Source organism: Diabrotica undecimpunctata, chromosome 8 (assembly GCF_040954645.1).
Source record: "Diabrotica undecimpunctata isolate CICGRU chromosome 8, icDiaUnde3, whole genome shotgun sequence".
Classification (NCBI taxonomy): domain Eukaryota; kingdom Metazoa; phylum Arthropoda; class Insecta; order Coleoptera; family Chrysomelidae; genus Diabrotica; species Diabrotica undecimpunctata.
Window position 1 is genome coordinate 137072893 of NC_092810.1, and position 18300 is coordinate 137091192.

General features: G+C 31.8%; 1 protein-coding gene across 4 annotated transcripts; it reads left to right on the plus strand.

The window, feature by feature from the left end:
* The first annotated feature begins 416 nt into the window (after positions 1 to 416).
* On the plus strand, positions 417 to 17045 carry Ndc80 (kinetochore protein Ndc80). Of its 4 annotated transcripts, none has more exons than XM_072541706.1 (10): positions 417 to 554; positions 1013 to 1125; positions 2327 to 2573; positions 3357 to 3440; positions 4438 to 4663; positions 7085 to 7221; positions 8003 to 8221; positions 9913 to 10242; positions 10374 to 10703; positions 16584 to 17045. In XM_072541706.1, the coding sequence occupies exons 2-10, from the start codon at positions 1031 to 1033 to the stop codon at positions 16905 to 16907; spliced, it is 1992 nt and encodes a 663-aa protein (XP_072397807.1). In that variant the 5' UTR covers positions 417 to 554; positions 1013 to 1030; the 3' UTR covers positions 16908 to 17045. The 4 variants fall into 4 exon arrangements, with proteins under 4 accessions (XP_072397807.1, XP_072397809.1, XP_072397808.1 ...); XM_072541708.1 differs by having other exon boundaries at positions 424 to 745; XM_072541707.1 differs by having other exon boundaries at positions 424 to 703.
* Positions 17046 to 18300: the final 1255 nt, after the last annotated feature.

The following is an 18300-nucleotide window of genomic DNA, read 5'->3' on the forward strand; positions in this document are numbered from 1 at the left end:
CAATCTCCAACCAGTAGGTACAAATTGGTAGGTATGCATGTGTTATACACCTTTTTCTTTAAGTTTATAGGAATGGAAGTGTTGATCATAGCCATAAGCAAACATACTAGATACAGCTGCAGCTGTCTGGGTGGATATGTTGGTGCGTAACGCACAATGCACGCGGGATCAAACTATTCTCATTATACATTGATAACAACACAATCTTTTGTTTCACATTCTTTAATCACCTGGGACCTGGGTAGATATATTTGGGGATTGTGTTATGTCCGATTTTTATCTCTGAGTGACAAAAGTCCTAACCTTTGTTGTATTTGTCCCATAATATAACCAAATTGTAGGTGAATAAAAGATGTTTTCTTTACTCCGCGATCGATTGGCCGAATACCCAAGTAGGTGGAGGCCAATAAACTAAAGAAGAAGTAAATTAAATACTAACCAAAGTAACGGAAAATATTTGAATTGTTGAACTTTTTATAAATAATTATGTTACTTATATGCAGCAATAAAAATAAGTTTAGCTAACAACAACTAAAATAGTTAACAATTAAAGGGTAAAGTATTATTACTTACCAATAAAATATTTACCAGAAATACATGTATTAAGAAATAACAATCAAATAAAATTGTGAATCATTTTAAATATTTTGGTGTAATAAATCAACAAGATACTACTGAAATGTGCATATACGGAATAACACTGGTAATTTAAATAATTAACACTTAAAATTTGATGGATGTGAATGTAAGTGTAAGGTGTAATTCTCATAAAATTTACAAAATCACTCAATATTTTATCCCGTCTTACTAATACCAGTAAAATAATATTCAGCCAACATGAAATAGGAAATCAAGGAGAAAGAAAGTATGTGTAACAGACAAATGAAGCCAATAAAGTGTGATCTTTAAAAATTTCAGTGTGTAATATTTAACAAAACAATGTATAGATGAATGGAAAATAATGCAATCCATTATTTTATTATCAAATATAAATTTGATTTAATGATTTCAGCAATAATTTACATTCAAGATGAGGAAATCAGGCAGTCAGAGTAGTATCCCTGTTCGTCTATTTGGTCCATCTGTTTCTAGCAATAGAGGACATAGGGATAGTTCAAAATCCAGGTATTTTTATTGTTTAATAATTTAGGATTAACATTTTTCTATCTGTCTCCACTGTTTATTGATTTCAAATTGGGTATTGATTAAAATCAAAATGATGAAATTAGGCTCGTGTAATGTCCATTGTAGGTTATTTGTTAGTGTCTGTTATATTTTATGCTGTTCTGTTTCAATGAAATTTAGGTCAGGACGAAGGCCAAGAAAGGGCATTTATATTGTGGTTTCCAAACCAGTTGCTTGTGGTTCTGGCCTTACAACAGGCTGCTTCGTCATGCTAATAAATATAATTCCTGCCAGCATCTAATTTCATAATACTTGGTAGTAGGCTATTTTGAGGTATTTGTTGATATTTCACAGCATTTACTGCACTTACCTCAATAACTTAAAAACATCGTAACCCTGAAACTATCATAAAACTCTAAATCATCACTCATTTAGGAAATTTTACTTCAGTTTCAAACAGTCTCTGTGAAAAGCAGCATGTTTAGTGCAAGTAACTTGTTTGCAGTAATCATCAATACATATTTGCTTTTATTTTACTTTTAACAGTAGTTTTTTCTTTACATAGAAGAAAATATGTTAAAATATATTAAACTATGAGTACATTTTTAAGTTGTCACCTGTAATTAAATCTTATAAAACTTTACTCCAGATTTATATCTCCACTTCCTACAGCATTCCCTTGACTAATTTAATCCAGTTTCATGATTCCATTCAGCTGTAACTTGCATTATAGTATTTCTTTGACCTTTTTTTCAAACTTCTATTAAATTCTTCTATTCCTATCAGAAACTAGTTCTGGATGAGCTGGACTTTTACCTTTTTATTTAAGATATTGCATATTTTCTCATAATACTTAATTATATTCCTCACTGTAGTCTTAAGAATATTAATTTCATCTGCCACTTCAAGAATTGCTTTGTGGTGGCAATAATTTTTAATCATTTACGAATTTTTGAAATAATGCAGAGGTTCACTCAATTTTTATATATTTTGGTGATCCTTATACCATTAATAGTTATATGAGTTATATAAAGTAATATTAATTACATTTAAAATATTGCTTATTTAGCATTATTCTCATAAATAATAAAAAAATAATAAATTAACTGTCAAATGCCTGAATTTGTTATATATTTTAATCTATCCCCTTATATAATTGTTAGGGCTCATATATTGATAGATTTATTTATTGGTATTTTAGATTATCGAGTCAAGATGGTTTAGCTTTAAATAGACCTTCAAGAGCAACATCACTAGATAGAAAATCCCAAACAAATCTTATAACTCCCTTAACTAGACAAAAAAGTTTTCAGAGAACTACACCAGTATCAGCAAGACCACAATCACTTGATAGAAAATCTCATGTTGCTGTAAAACAAACTCCTAGACAAAATTTTCAAAGAACTACACCAAATTCTCTAAGAAGCGGCAGTAGCTGTAAATCATCAGTGAGTACAAAGTTATTTAGCATATCCAGTATTTTGATTTTCCATTATTCATTTCAATGCTTATCCTATTTAGTGTCAGTTATGTTTACTAAAATAGAACTTTCTGAACTAATACTTGTATATATAAATTACATCTTCAATATTTGGAAAAATTACAGATTATATGACTAACTGAAATATAAACATAATTTTAGTCTTGCAGACTGCACTTTCAAGCAATCTAAACTTTATTGTTATAGTATATGGATATGGAATTAAATTTTTGTTGTTGTTTTGTTAATTTTTTTAATGTTTTATTAAGCCTTTAACCATATAATACACTGTGAGGAAATAGGTAACTGGTTGTTGATCTATTCACAAGATATGAAAACATTTTGGAATTCGTTAGGTTCAGTATTTTATACTAGTTCAGGAATGACCTTTCATTGGTTATAATGATTACTAAACATTTGATTTATGATCACCTTAGCCATTTATTAAAATAATACAAGATTTAAGTATCAGGACTAGATGTACTACCTGTTATATCATACTTGTATGTTAAAATACCAACTAAAACTCTGTTTCTGCTTCCCCCATAGAACTGCTGTAAGGCATTAGTTCAATGGGGGAGGGACAATACAATCATTTCATACTTTGATATAATATATACAAGACATGGAGCTAGTATAGGACCTAGAATCCTTACATGTACAGGGTTTGATTTATTATATATTCAGTTAAAATTCATTTTACATTTATTCATATTTAAAACCTGAAATTAAACAAATTTCCATATTTTAGATATCTGTTTCTGCATTAAAGGAGAGAAAGACTATTCAAAAATTAAGTACTAATAAGGATTGGGTTAATGCACAATATCAGAAGGTAATTTTTAATATTATTTAGTTTACATATTCTGTTAGCTTTGTTCAAAGATTTGCATAAGGTAGACTATACCTCGGAAACGCATCATCATTAGTGGTGTACATCAGTTCTATAATATATTCCTCAAAAATATCTGAAGTCATTCCTTCATTGTAGTCTTCCATTGATGTCGACTGAAACTCGAGTAAATCATCCCCAAAAAACTCTTTATCGCATCAAGTATCCATTATTTCAACAGGAATTTTTAGTCCAATATATAAGCGTTCTATGAAAATTTAGCAATTGGTTTGAATACTTTTGTCCTATCTCTGAATGTCCTTTATTGAGCCCAGTTTTATCTGGATATATTATTTGTTCACTATATTTTCGAATATTGCTTAAATACTGTACTCTCGAAAGTATTATTTCTTTGTTTTAATTTGTTTACATAGGCTGCAATATTTGTGAGAATTCTAATTATCCAATTTTCTTCTTCTTCTTTAGGTGCCATCTTCTTAGCGAAGGTTGGCGATGACCTCTGCAAAGTCTTCCCTATTTTGGGCTTTCCTTATTAAACTTTGAAAGTCTAATCCTGTCCAATCTTTGATGTTGCGCAGCCAGGTCATTTGTCGTCTACTTATCTACCTGTCTATCCAATTTTAACAGTTTTAAATCATAATCATGCATATACAATAATTTATAAATATGCTTTTCTAGAATTGACCTCCTCCTAATTTCTTAAGTTCATGTTACGGATATATTTAGTCTATGCAGTTGCAAAATTTCTTCCAAAGTAGTAACATTTTTAAATTCCTTAGGATATGTCAAAATTTTATTATATATGTTTTGGATCTATAGTGTGTATTTATTTAGTGATTAAATTTCTTACAAGAACTGCATGCTTATGATTTATTACCTGATTACCATTTTGGTTGTTTTAATCTGTTGAGAAACATAAAAAAATCTCTGTAAAATCTAGTAAAATTGGTAATTGTATTAATACTTAAAATCTCTTTAGGTTAAACGTTATATATCAACTTCAGAAAAGATTGACCCCACTATTGTGAAACCTGAAAATATCAAGCCTCCGTCAATAAAGGGGTTCATATATCTCGTGTCTGTATTGTTCAGTGAATTATTTCCTTCTGTAAATCTATCTATGGAAAATTATAAGGAAGTGATTGCAAAAAAGTTAAAGGCAATGCACTATCCTGGATCCATGACAAACTCTGTATTGAAAACAGGTGAGTTTGATTCTTTATTATTTATGTCTAAAGAGTGAACTGTAAATAAAAGGCCAAATTGTAACAATGGGCAGAGGAGTTACTGTTTTGTTCATAAAAACTTGGTTATTGTTAAAAGTTTTATTAATCCAAAATAGGCTGTATTTTGTAGATGTATTTACTTGTTCGACAGTTCTTGTAGACCTAGATCCTCTATGGTCCATCGTTTATATTATTTCATTTCACAAAGACATGAAAACACAACAAACTTGTGTAAAAAAACTAAGAACCAGACCATTCAAGTCCAACTGGAGGTTGTAGCTGCAGAATATTTCAACAAATTAATCAAATGAATTAAAGAAGTATTTATTTTTATTTTATTTTTAAGACACGGGATAACCCCATCAACAGTTTAAATTACAATATACAATATCACAGTTAGGATTCAAAACTTGGAATTACTTATAATATAAAATCAATATGAAAAATGAGACTAAAATCTTACATACTAAAATGTAACAAGGATAAAATTCAACAATATCAATATACATATCACAAAGGAAGAGATCTTTTTAACTGAGTTAAAGTTATATTGAAAATATCAAAATCGAAAACATTTAATAGCCCCATGTATCTATCCAATGGGTTCAAACACCAAACTCATCAGTCTCCCATGATGCATTGGGAAGATTGTAATCACCATAAACATAGATATCCTGTGCTCAGTATTGCAGAAGAACATTTTCCACAGTTTGACAATGCCAGTTGTATACTTCCCTAAGTGATTGTGGAGGTATGTAGACACCATCGACCACAAACTTGACTTCATTAAGTTGACATAAGATATATATTTGCTCAACCCGATCTTCACAAATACTAATGGTTTGTGATTTTAGTTTGTTGTTAACAAACACTAGTATATTACTGCCACTCAACTTTGCACTGGTTCTCTGGGATCTATCACATCTGTAGATACTAAAACCATCACATTTAATTTCAGAATCAGTTATTTTATCATTTAAGTTACTCTCCACTAAAATAATTATATTTTATGAGCACCAGGAAATACTTTTTAGGATCTGGAAATCTTTGTATAAATGCCTCCAAAATTTTGATAAAAAACTGTTAATGGGAATGAAAGTAGTTTTTTTGTTGTTTAACTTCCCAAACTGTAGGAACACCGCTGCGGTATCTAATGCATAGATTTTCATTGCCAGCAGATTTTCTTTCATCTAGTTCTTTTTTAGCTGCCTTGTAAGCGTCTTGCTCCATCTTAGTTTGATCCTTAGAGATTCTATAAACAGTATTTTTAAGTTTATTACTAGACAATTTCACCTTGTTAGCAATGTTAGCATCATATATAACATGTAACTTTGACTGGTCTAGCTTAATTGTAACTAGACATTTTGCCAACTCGGATAACATGTGATATGATGGATTCCTCCTGCTGTAAGCTAAGTAAACGAAAGACCTCACACACCTGAGATTTGTTATAGCTAATGCGATCAGTTAATACATTAGAGTTATATTCAGGAATTTTATTAGGTAATCATAAGATCTTGGGCTCTATCTTTACATTGTACTTCATTAAAAACTAAATTGGCTGTTGTATGTGAATTGCTATTTTCCATTAATGTAGTTTTTTCTTTGAGACTGGTTATTTTTTCTTCCAGCTTGGAAAATCTTCGCACAAACATAGGAACACTCTTAAATGCATCAGGTAGTGCAAAAGTACATAAGTAGACGTTTCTGCAAAATAATTGCTCGTATCTCGGATGTGGACAAGCCAGAGCATTTTTCTGTAATGTGTATCCTTGAACTGCAACTGTCGCATGCTATTATTTGCTTTTCATCAGTATCGAGATCTTGGGAACAAGCGCTACAATTATTGGTTATTATAACCTTAAAATTTTATCTTAAAATATTTCAGCAACCTTCGGCTTTTCGCGGTCTATTATTATTTATGAAATATAAAAAGTAACTAGTACGCACAATATTATTTTTAATAGGCTTTCAAAACTTAAAAAAAAAAGTTTTTAGAAAAATAAAGCAGCAAAATTTTAAAATCCGTAAACTAATTTCCGAAACCAAATTCAGATTTTTGCTTTAATCTGTGCCTTCTAAGAACTGCAAGGCAAATTGCAAGGAAAATTAGTTTACGGATTTTAATATCAGATGTCACTATTTGCGTCCATACGAAGCCATGTTAGAGTTGCTTCCTAAGACAGAAGAGATTTATTTTCACGTTCAGAGCGACTGTGAATAGCCGTTCTGAAGATCACTTTTATGGTGAAATACTTATAAGCGGATACACAGACGCACTAGACGTGAAATTAAATATTAACTGTCTTTTTCCTTTTCCTTTCCTTTCCCAGCAAAATTTTGTTTGTTTTGATGACCTAATATTAAATAAATATTACTTAAATAATTGCACTGTTTCAGTAAACACAATGCATTCCTGGCCCCAAGTCATCGGCATGTTTGGATGGTTGATAGATAAAGTTAATCTAGTAGATAATGGTAAAATTGATTTATCTAAACTAACACCTGGAGAGCAACAACAATGTACGCTGACACAGGTTAGTTAATATATTATTTTTATTTAGAATATGCTTAAAAAAAATTAAATATTTTTATTTTGTGATCTAATTTATAATTATATTTGATTGGAGGAGTATGTAAACATTCTTTTCTCTCTAAACGTACTTTGTTCAGAACGCATCAGGTAAAACCAGAACCGAAGACAGACATGTACTTAAGCAAACTTCCCTCTTAACAGAGTGGAATCGTTACATAGCGTCATCCAATTTATCTAAATAGGGGTAAATATACAGGGTATTCTATTTAAAAAATTGTATTTTTGCTTTTCCTCGTACTTATTAATCACTCTGTAGAATTCAGCCTATTGCCCAAGCCTGGAGAATTCCATTGGCTAGATTTTTTCTAAATAATTTTTTGGATATTCTGTACCATAATGGAATTATCTACCAATGTTGTACTAAAAACTCATCCTGTATATTAGAATGTGGGTGAAACGAAAATAAATCGTATTCTTTAAAAATGTGTTAAATTTTGTTATATTAAAAAGTTGAAATGTTAAAAAGGTATTTCTACCGTCACGGTGGTCCGAATGTCCTAACCAGCTGATTTCCAACATCATAATAACTGTAGTTAAATTCTGATTTAGTGTAAACTTCTGAATTAACGTTTATTATTACTTCTTATCATCTTTTCGCATTTTTCATATACATTCTTTAGGTGACTTTAGGGAACCTCCTCTTTTTATTGTTCTGAGCTTTTGTTTTATGTAAATTTTATGTAAATTTGTTTTTTATAATTAACGATTCCTTTTGTTTATAGCTTTGCAGAGATTATATTTTGGAAAGATACCAACAATTTAATAATTCCAACGAAGATATAGAAGACAAGGAACAACTGGAAAATTTTATTTCTGCTTTTGCAAGTAACGTTGGTGTAGATAAAAATTCTTATGAGCAACTAAAGAAACAAGTCGAAGAAAAGGAAAAGAATTTGAACAGTCTTATAATTGAGGTCAAGGAATTAACTGAAAAGAAAAAAGTATGTACAATTTATTTTTTTATATGTTCATCTATTGGAAAAGATTAATTTTTTCTTATATGTATACAGAATATTCATTTATTTGTGAGATCCTCATGTTCTTATATATATCCCTGCTATATATTCAATTTTCTATCGTTTTCTCTGTGTGGTGATTCCATTATCGCACAACGGTATGTACTCTGGTCAATTGTGATTAACATGGGTATCACGATCAATGTAAATTGACTCTGACAAATCTCTCCTACATCTCTTTCTAATGGGCCGGGTTTATCGACCACGTGGTCGATAAACCTGGCAGATTAGAAAGAGATGCAGGAACTGCTTTACGTCAGTTTTCTCTGTGGGAAAACAGGGACACACGCACTGGGAGAACGTGTGTCCCTGTTTATTTTGTATTTTATGTCTATGGGCACAATATTGCCTGTATAATTTTCATATTCTTTCCTACAAAGCTCCGCTTAATTATTTCTGACTTATAATTATCTTTTCTTTTTTCACTTTTTTCCGAATTCACATCACTATTCGTGGCATAATTCTGATTCAAAATTTCCTTTCATTTGATGAGAATGTACCTCTAAAGAAACCTCCATGTCTTGATACGACGTGTGTTATGAATGCTTCTGCTACTGTAGTCACTTCTGGATTAGGAAGGGGTGCAATTTCAGGCCATTTTGAAAAAAAAATTTAAGTCATTATCTTTTTTTTGACTCTTTAAGGCTTTTCAGGAAAGTCTGATCATTATCTTCTTGTTTTTTAACTGTGATCATCTGAATACTTACTTCTTCGATTGCATTCACTTTTTCTTCAAATCTTCAAAGAAAATATTTAGGTGTCCGAGTGCCAAATGCAATAACATTTTTATATCGACTTCAAATTTGCTGGCTTTCGTTAGGTTTTTGATATCGAACTTTCAGCTGACTTTGGTAAACCTGTTTTAGATTCTGCTGGCCATATGTTGTCTCTCAAGCTTGAACGAGGGAGGTATAAAATGGGATTTAGCAAATGTATTATAAATTGTTTAGAATACAACAAGAAATAGTCAATTCAAGTTCTATTCGTTTCCAAATTATAAACAAAAATTAATTCAAAGAGAAACGTGGATTTCTAATAAAAATTACAATAGTTATTGCATTAAATAAACAAGTTCTAAGTCATTTTATTTGCAGTTTATTAAAAAACTTCGTTGATCTATGGCAGTAGGTGTCGCTCTTACCAAACGTTTACCTTTTAATAACCTTTATCTTCAATGTTCAAACGATGAAATCGAAACTTCCATTCCAATAAAATTCCATTAAAAATTTTTCGAAGTCAAATATTGATATAAATTACAATAAGTATTGTATTAAATAAACAAGTTTAGGTCTTTTATTTGCAGTTTACATTCGATTAATATATTAAAAGTGCCAATAATTTTGCTGATCTATGACACTAGGTGTCACTTTTCCAAACTTGCACACAGCGAGTTCTGACATTTCAAATCTTACGAGACATTTCGATGACGTCTATAAAAATCCAGTTTTTAAATTTTTCTTTTTTGTCAAGGGCTTCTTCTATATGGAATTAATTTTACTGAACTAACTGTCCTAATAATACCTTAATACATTTTTTTTTTCTGAAAACTTATCAAATGGTTTACACACAATACACACAGTATAAAATCAATTTTAATGATTTTTTTCAATTTGTAGAATTTAGAAGAAAGAAAAGCTAGTTTACTTGAAAATTTTAATAAACTTCAAGAAAATGACGCTTCCGAGGATGCGGAATTGGAAGTGGGAATAAATCACTATACCAACATACTGAATAAATTGGTACAAAGAGAAAATGATCTTAACGAAAATATACTAAGGCTCGAAGAAAGCATAAAGAAACAGCCGTGTACATATCAGGAAAAAAAGAATCTCTTGCAAAATATTAAAACCATGAAAAATGAATTAAATATAATTAAAGAAAAAGTTAAACATGATCAAGATATTAAACTTGGTTTTGATACAGAAATCCAAGAGGAGCATGAAAAGGTAAGGGTTTTTATTTGCGCTATCGGTAAGTCATTTTTCTGTTGTTCGCAATAGTGAACGCATCGAGAAATAAGTCAAATAACTATAACTGATATTATGTGAACCGATGTAAATTTTTTGCTATTTTTCAGTTACAATCAAAAGTCATCGAATGGAATCGATCGTTAAGGACAGTCTGTATTAAAAAACCCGATTTTAAGGTTTTACTTTTCAAAGAAACCGGTCTACATAGGACCGAATTCCTTGACGAAATTAAAGAAATTTCCAAAATTAAATCAGAAATGGAAAAAAATATGCTCAAAAAGATGGAGACGATGGAAATAAATTTAAAACAGTACAACGACGACATTAAGAACATGACAAAGGAACTAAGTGTTGTTCAAAGTGAAATTCAATCTATAGTTCAGACCATTAACGAACTGAATGAAAGGACGGCATTACTTGAAAAGGAATCCCAAGAGGTAAGGCTTGTTAATTTTTACTGTTGCTTATATGTTTAAAAGATTAAAATGTTTTATGGCTTATTCAGTAGTGGGGTAAGGAAGTGGGTCAACAGTGCCAATTAGAAATCCAGTAAAGGGATTGACCTACTGTTGTTTTTTATCTAAGAATATATTACAGTCGCTATCAGTATTTTTTTTTTTTGGCATAGGCATTTGCCATTGCCAGTCACAACTTTTTTAAGTTCTTCCCGAAGGAAAGAAAAGAAAATAATTATCACAATATATTTATTATTGGTTATTTGGTTATCCATGGAACAGACATGGTTACTCGCTTCTCGTCTAGGGACCCATCAAGACATTAAATTAAAACACAAACTAGACAGGGTCACGGATAGTAGGTTTAAAACAAATGGGATAAAACAAAGGTTACTATTTTTTGACTGAACTTACAAATTGAGGTTACTTTTATCAGTATACTTCAGATTCATAAATTGCTTTTAAATTATTTTAATGTTGTTAAATTTAATGTTGAATTTAATTATTGTTTAATGTTAAATTGCTTCTAAACAAATAATACTTTTACTGCAATATGTGGCTGCAACACAGTAGCTGACAATATTGTTAACAATAACGGCCAGACTATGCAGTATAGGAGAATATTTTTAGTATGTCTCGGCCATATAACCAGTAATAGGCACACATTTTTGGCATCGCCCGCATTGTTTTACAATAGCTGCCGGAAGATCGCTTGACGAGGATTATTTCCATTTTTTTTGTGATTATTTGTTGTTTTGGACAATTTCGGAGGACTATAATGACTAAAAAATTGGTCGAATGAGAGGATTATATCTTTTAATAACGAAATACATTTACGTCCTGAGTTGTGGAAATCGGAATATATAAAGATCGAAATGCAAAAAAAACGAATGGGCTGTTGTCGCTGAAAGATTTGAGATTTCAAGTGGTGAAGCGTACAAACCATTCAGAAGCTTGAGGACGTACGCAAAAAATGAGGAAAAAAGATTAAAAGTGGTAGTGTCGAAGCTAAACCAGTGAAATGGTTTGCTATCGATGCAATATCGTTTATTTTTTATTTGACACTCTTAAAAAGTTTTTAAATACGTATTGTCAAGACTTACTTCTAGGCTCATGTTATCTAAAGTTTCACGCCTGTTTAAGTAAGCTTGAATCCACAATCTTTTTTCTTTAAATTTTTTTAACACAGTATGCCGCTTCGACGAGTATTATTTTATCCATTGTTACCTGATTGTATTTACCGAGCTATCTGTTGCATTCAATGTTGACATAAATGGCTGGTCCGGACCATTGTTGCCAGTATGGAAGCCCCATATTGCAGTAAAAATATTGCTTGTTTAGAAGCGCCTTAAGTTTGTTGATTTTTATGATATATATAGAGATGCATTCGGTAAAGTTAGATAATAAAACAAAAGGTGATACGGTATGGGCATAGCTGATACAGTACGTTAAGTTTTGGATTATATATTGCACACTACATAAAGTGCTACAATCGGCAACATTGCCTCGTACGATATAAATTGAAGGGCTTGGAAGGTAGGGGTTATGTTACAAATAACTGAAAATGAGATAATCCAGGTTAAAGTTTTTTTGGTTGCATTTTTACAAGAACCTGTTAAAAAAACTCAAATTTTGAATCTAGAATCTTTTGGATAACAAAAGTTCTTGCGAGCAATTTTTTTTTGAAAAATATACATTTCACCCTTAAAAAAAATTGAAATATGTACATAGCACCTTTGTCCACCAACCTATTAGGATGTATGGTATATGAAAACAAGTACATGGTGCTATGTGTAGATGAGAAGACAAGCCAAAGTCACAAATTAGGGCTATATTTTATTTAAAATAAATCAAAATAACATTCTGTTATTGCCCTGCAAAATTGCTTCCTAATACCATCTGTGTTCAAGTGGTACATATGGCAATAACTGCTTGATGTCTTCTTTTTTCTCTGCAGACAAACTGCCAATCTTCTTGTTTATTTTTGGAACTACAAAGTTTGGGGATATAACACACATAGTTTTATTTGTCTTATTGGTAGACCTATAACGTCGAATATCCACTTTCTTGAACGGCATATTGGGGTCGTAGCTATATTTAAACAGATAACTACCAAATTCATCTACCCTTATCCATTTGATGCCATCTCTAAATTGAACAGTCTCTCCCAGAAGATCCTTTTTCCGGTTTACTTAAAGATGTAGCTAATTCCTCAATGTTCCTAAAATGGATTTCCATATTTATAACCTGGTTTCCTTTGGTTGTTTGCAGTATTATCTGTCGATACTCATCTGGTAAGAATAAATTAGGCTGTTTCCGTAGATTCTTTTCGATGCGACCAAAGTCACGATCTGAGTCTAGGTAAGAGTGGCCCACCTCTGGAAATTTATGGTCTATAGTTTTAAAGTACTCTTTCAAAATCATGTACTGGTACAGACATAATCTGGAAATTCTTATTTTGTCCGACACAAGAGTCGGACCACACTTTCAGATGATTTTTTTCTCGAAGTGTTCTATCACTTTCTCAAACACCTCTATCACCGCACTCAACAGTGAACTTGCAACTTCTGTACTGCCACGATTTGCTACGTCTTCGGTCCAGGTAAAAAATAGGCCCCTGTGTACATTTTTTGAAATTATATACAGGCCGACATTGTAAAACCACATCTGTCTTTTATAAAAAGCTTTTGATGTGAACAACCGAGGCAATGGCATAGTCTGTTGCAGATCCATAGTGACATATGCAACATCGTTCAACACATTGGCACTTTCCGTGTCAGCTTTTTGAGCCTCAAATGCAGATTTATAAAAATCAATATGTTCATCTGAACATTGTTCACTATCACATGTACTACATGTATCACTCTTGTTATTTTGTATATTGTATTAGGTTGTCCAATGGATAAATTGAACTCGTAATTATAAATAAATCTGTACATGGACTCTTTTACTAAGAATTCGTCTGAAACTTGGTCTAGTCTGCATTGTTCAATGTAAAGTTTGTACATTTTAGGTACGGACAACAACGGTGATAAGTATTTTTGTTTCGATTGTTGGCTCTAGAATAATGAGACAACTCAGCAGGAAACGAAGAAAAATGTTTCATAAACATATTTTTTTTCAAGTTTAGTAGGCCTGTTGTTATGCTTGCCTCGTTTGTCTAACTCCGGCTCTGACAAACCTTTTTTTTATCTGGTTTTGGATAAGAAATACTTTCTTTCTGCCTATTTGGTACAATGACATTAGGGCTGATTTACAAATTGGCACATGAGTTCCATTTACTGTAATACTGTACTTAAAAGATGCAGTTTTATGTCTGTTTGCACCCTTATGTTTTCGCTGAGGTTCACTTATGGAAATTGATTTAAAAATAATTACATTTTTCCCGTTAATATCATGTTTGTAGAAGTCATTAAAAATTGATACTCTTGTATCCTGGTTAATCCTAGTTGAACATTTTAATCGACACTTCTCATTACAAATAATATTATCCTCATTAATGCGCTTAGCAGGTATCACTACACCTTTACGAGATAAGTAACTTTCTCCACATTCTCTTGCTTTAGCAGCCACATTTCTTTTCCATTGTTGTTTGTTTTTCTGTCGTTTCCTGGACAATTTTTGTTTTTTTACTTGTGGTTCTACATCTAAATGAGCCTGGTCACTATTAATAGGGCTACTCACCACTATATCCTCAACACACCTGCTGTTGGTAATTGAAATGGGAATTTGTAGGTTTACCACATCACTTTCCGCATCAGACTGTGGATGTATTTTTGCTGTAGAATTTGTACTTGTTGAAGGGTATTCTAGAAAATTAGTTTTATCTCAACAAGAAAGAAACCTTCTAGAAGAGGAAATGCGAGCACATCTTGTATAATCATCATCACCATTATCCTCACTATCACTAACGATATCTGAGTCCGGTATAAGATTATAATTATAACATTGCGTTTATTTTGTTATTTGATAAAATATTGTCTACTTTAACTTTTATCATAACCTCAAAATCTTTGATGTGAGAAAAACAATATTTTAATTTATATGTAATGGCAATTTACTGTAGTATATTATTTTAATTTAGTTATTTCATCAACCTTACCTTTATAACTGTCTTCTTTTGCCTGTTTAAGAGCCAATTCTAATATTTGTTTACTTCTTCTCATCTTGCACTTGATTTTACAACGTCAACAAAGCACAGTGACTACATGGCACCTTCTCCCTCCAAACATTCTGAATATTAGTGTATCATAACCCCTTCACCAACTGAATAAATACTAAGTTATGGCTAGAAGTGAATGGGAGATAGTGCTATGAGAAATAATAACACATAACGCCTTCATCCACATAAATATCCCAATTTTCAAGCAAATGTAACATAACACCTTCACCTTCCAAGCCCTTCAATTCTCCGATCCCCTCCGACACCTAGACAGAAAACGAGAAAACCGGAAACCATTTAGTAACACATAACAACAAATAGGATATGCATCTCCGTCCGCTGATTTTTGTTTTCCTTACGTATACCCGGTTCATTTCTTATAATATAAACTCGATACAAATACACTGATCTTTATAAGGCGGTGCATTTTTATCGGTTTTTAATAACGTGAACAACAATTTTTTGTAGTTGAATTAAAAATAAAAGCGCATTTCTTTAAACAAATAAAACAAAAAATATACTCTTATTGAAAATAAAAAAACAATTCCTAATAAAATAAGAAACAATTATTTATGTTCTACAGAAATGATTCAAATATTTGACCTTCTGCGACTGAATAATATCCCAATCTGTCATAAAAACTTCTGCGAACGGATGAAAGAGTTTCTGCTGTAACAGAATTGGAGACTTCTCTTATTCGGTTAATAGTTTCTCTGATAACTCGATTCGGGAAAGTATTGTTTAAATACTCTCTAATTATTCGAGCGTTGTGAACTGAACAGCGGTCTTCATGAAACCAAACATTCTTCAGATTTACATCAAAGATTGAGAATAGCGTGAAGAACATGATTCTGTAACGAATTGAGGTATACTTTACTTTTCAAGTTGCTTTCAATAAAAAATGGACTTATTATGTGGTCTCCTAAAATGTCAGTCCCGATGTTAACTTTTTGAGGATGTTGAGTTCGGTAAACAACACTCCTGTGCTGGTTTTCCCGCGCCCAATACCTCTTAATGGAAGGATTGTGTCTCCCTACTAACGAAACAGAAGATTTATCAGTAAATAAAATGTTTAATAAAATTTGGTTCATCATTAGCCTTCCTTATTAGAGTTTCACAAAATTCCATTCTTCGAAAGCAGTACACTGGATAAAGCTGCTGCGTTTTCGAATATTTAAAATTCTTGTAACCGTGCTTTTTCCATACTTTCGTTACAGTAACATTGCTAACATCTAACTCTCTAGCAACGCTTCTATTTAAACTTGTTGAATCTTCCTAGATTTTTGCACAAATTTGTGTATCCCGGTTAACTTTTTCTGATGACACTCAAAAATGGAATGGGTCTCCCCTCAAAAAACATTGTTGTTCAGAGTTACCACCATAAAACCATTTTATTTTTTAAACTTTTTCTGCGGGCGTATAAACAGATATGTTGTTAAATAATAAATAAATGTTAAATAAATAAATTAAAAATCTGCGCTTGTAATGCTTTAAACAACCACTGTATAATGACAAATTATTGGAGACGGGTCAACGGAGGTTCGTGGAAAGTCGACGGCGCACAGTGTTGCCGTTAATAGTGTGTATATCTAATTTAAAATTTAACGTAATGTATTTAAAGAGATGATAATCTAAGATGATTTGTAATACTTGCCGTAACCACATTATTATTATTTATTCTGACATTTTTTCACTTTTAGCAATTAGAGGAATGGGAAAAACAGAAACAGACGTTACTCTCAAATTTAAAAGATTCTGACGAACAAAGAGAACTAGAGATGACTGAAGAGGAAAATGAACAACTATCCCAGAAGCGAAAAGAATTAGTAGATTCCTTGGAAAAATTCAAAGTAACTTCTGTCGATTTTTTTCTTCAGATTTACAGACAAGTTAATAGTCACATGGGCGAACTGAATAAAATTGTGGAAAAAGTTAAAAGTCAAGTAGCAGAGGCCGCATTAAAAGAATTCGATGAACGAGCCCAGTTAAATGAGTTTTTAGAAAGTTTACAAGATAATAATTAGTTAGAAAATAAAGTTTTACTATGTACTGTATAGACTTTTTACTTTGGAATTTCGAGATACCTATACACAAACAGAAACACTTAAGTATTTTATTTAAAATCCGCTTCTTTGTATTCTATTTAAAGTTTTGACTCTATTTTTTACTCTATTATTTTAAAAATATATATTTTACTCTATATTTTTACTCTGTATTTTATTTAAAATCTTCTTCACTTCTTCGTTACAAGGAGACAAAGTTGTGTGTGTGTTTGTGTGTGTGTGTGTTTGTGTGTGTGTGTGTGTGTGTGTGTGTGTGTGTGTGTGTGTGTGTGTGTGTGTGTGTGTGTGTGTGTGTGTGTGTGTGTGTGGAGAGAGAGAGAGAGAGAGAGAGAGAGTTGGCATTAGACAAAGAATCTTTCTGCCACAGAAAATTGTCATAAGGATGTGTTACGTAAAAATATGAGTCATAGTTTTTAACCTTTAAAACATGTTTTTATTCTAATATGTTGTAGAGATTACGAGAGGCCTCGATTTACCTGAGCGACCTTCCAGAACCAGTGCGAGGGAAATCCAGTTTGCCTTTACCGTTTCGCCATCGAAGGTTTTGGATTTTTCGAGATAACGGCACTGGTATATAATAACGGAACTTTATTTGGAAGGGACAGTTAATTCGGACGACGCGCTCGCGATAAAATGTTACGTTCGCTTTTTAATAAATTATGTATGTTTAGTGAAAATAAATAAATATCAGTCATTGTGCTTTTTAATGAATTAAGATAAGAACAAGACATTATAAATTAAAGACTTAACAATTAATAAATTCACAACAAATGGTGTCAGAAGTGGGATCGAACATAAATTAGACTTATAATAATAATACAAGTGAATATAAAATAAATTGTGAAAATGGCTACGATTTATGAGCTGACAGTGACTAATTTAAGAAGACATCTTGAAGACAGAGAATTAGCTTCTACCGGAAAAAAGGCTGAGTTAGTCCAACGACTAAAGAACGCTTTGCTAGAGGAAGGACTAGATCCAGAGACTTATATATTTGAAGATGCTGTCCTCTCGTCGATTTCGAAAGTTTCCGGCGACATCGCATCATTAGAGAACAAAGTTTCCGACGATATTTCGAAAGTGTCTTCTGATGTAGCCAAAGTATCCGGCGACATCGCTTCTTTAGAAAGCAAAGTTTCTAACGAGATTTCTTCTCTGGAAAGCAAAGTCTCTGCTAACATCTCTTCGGAAATCTCTAAAGTCACTTCTGAGATGTCTGCCCTGGACGATAGAATATCTTCATTAAAAAACCAAGTTGCTGCCGATATGTTAGCCTTCGAAGAAAAGATATGGAAAGAGATGGAAAGGAAGATGGAGGAAACAGGGACAGCAGAGAGAGGTAACAATCCGATTA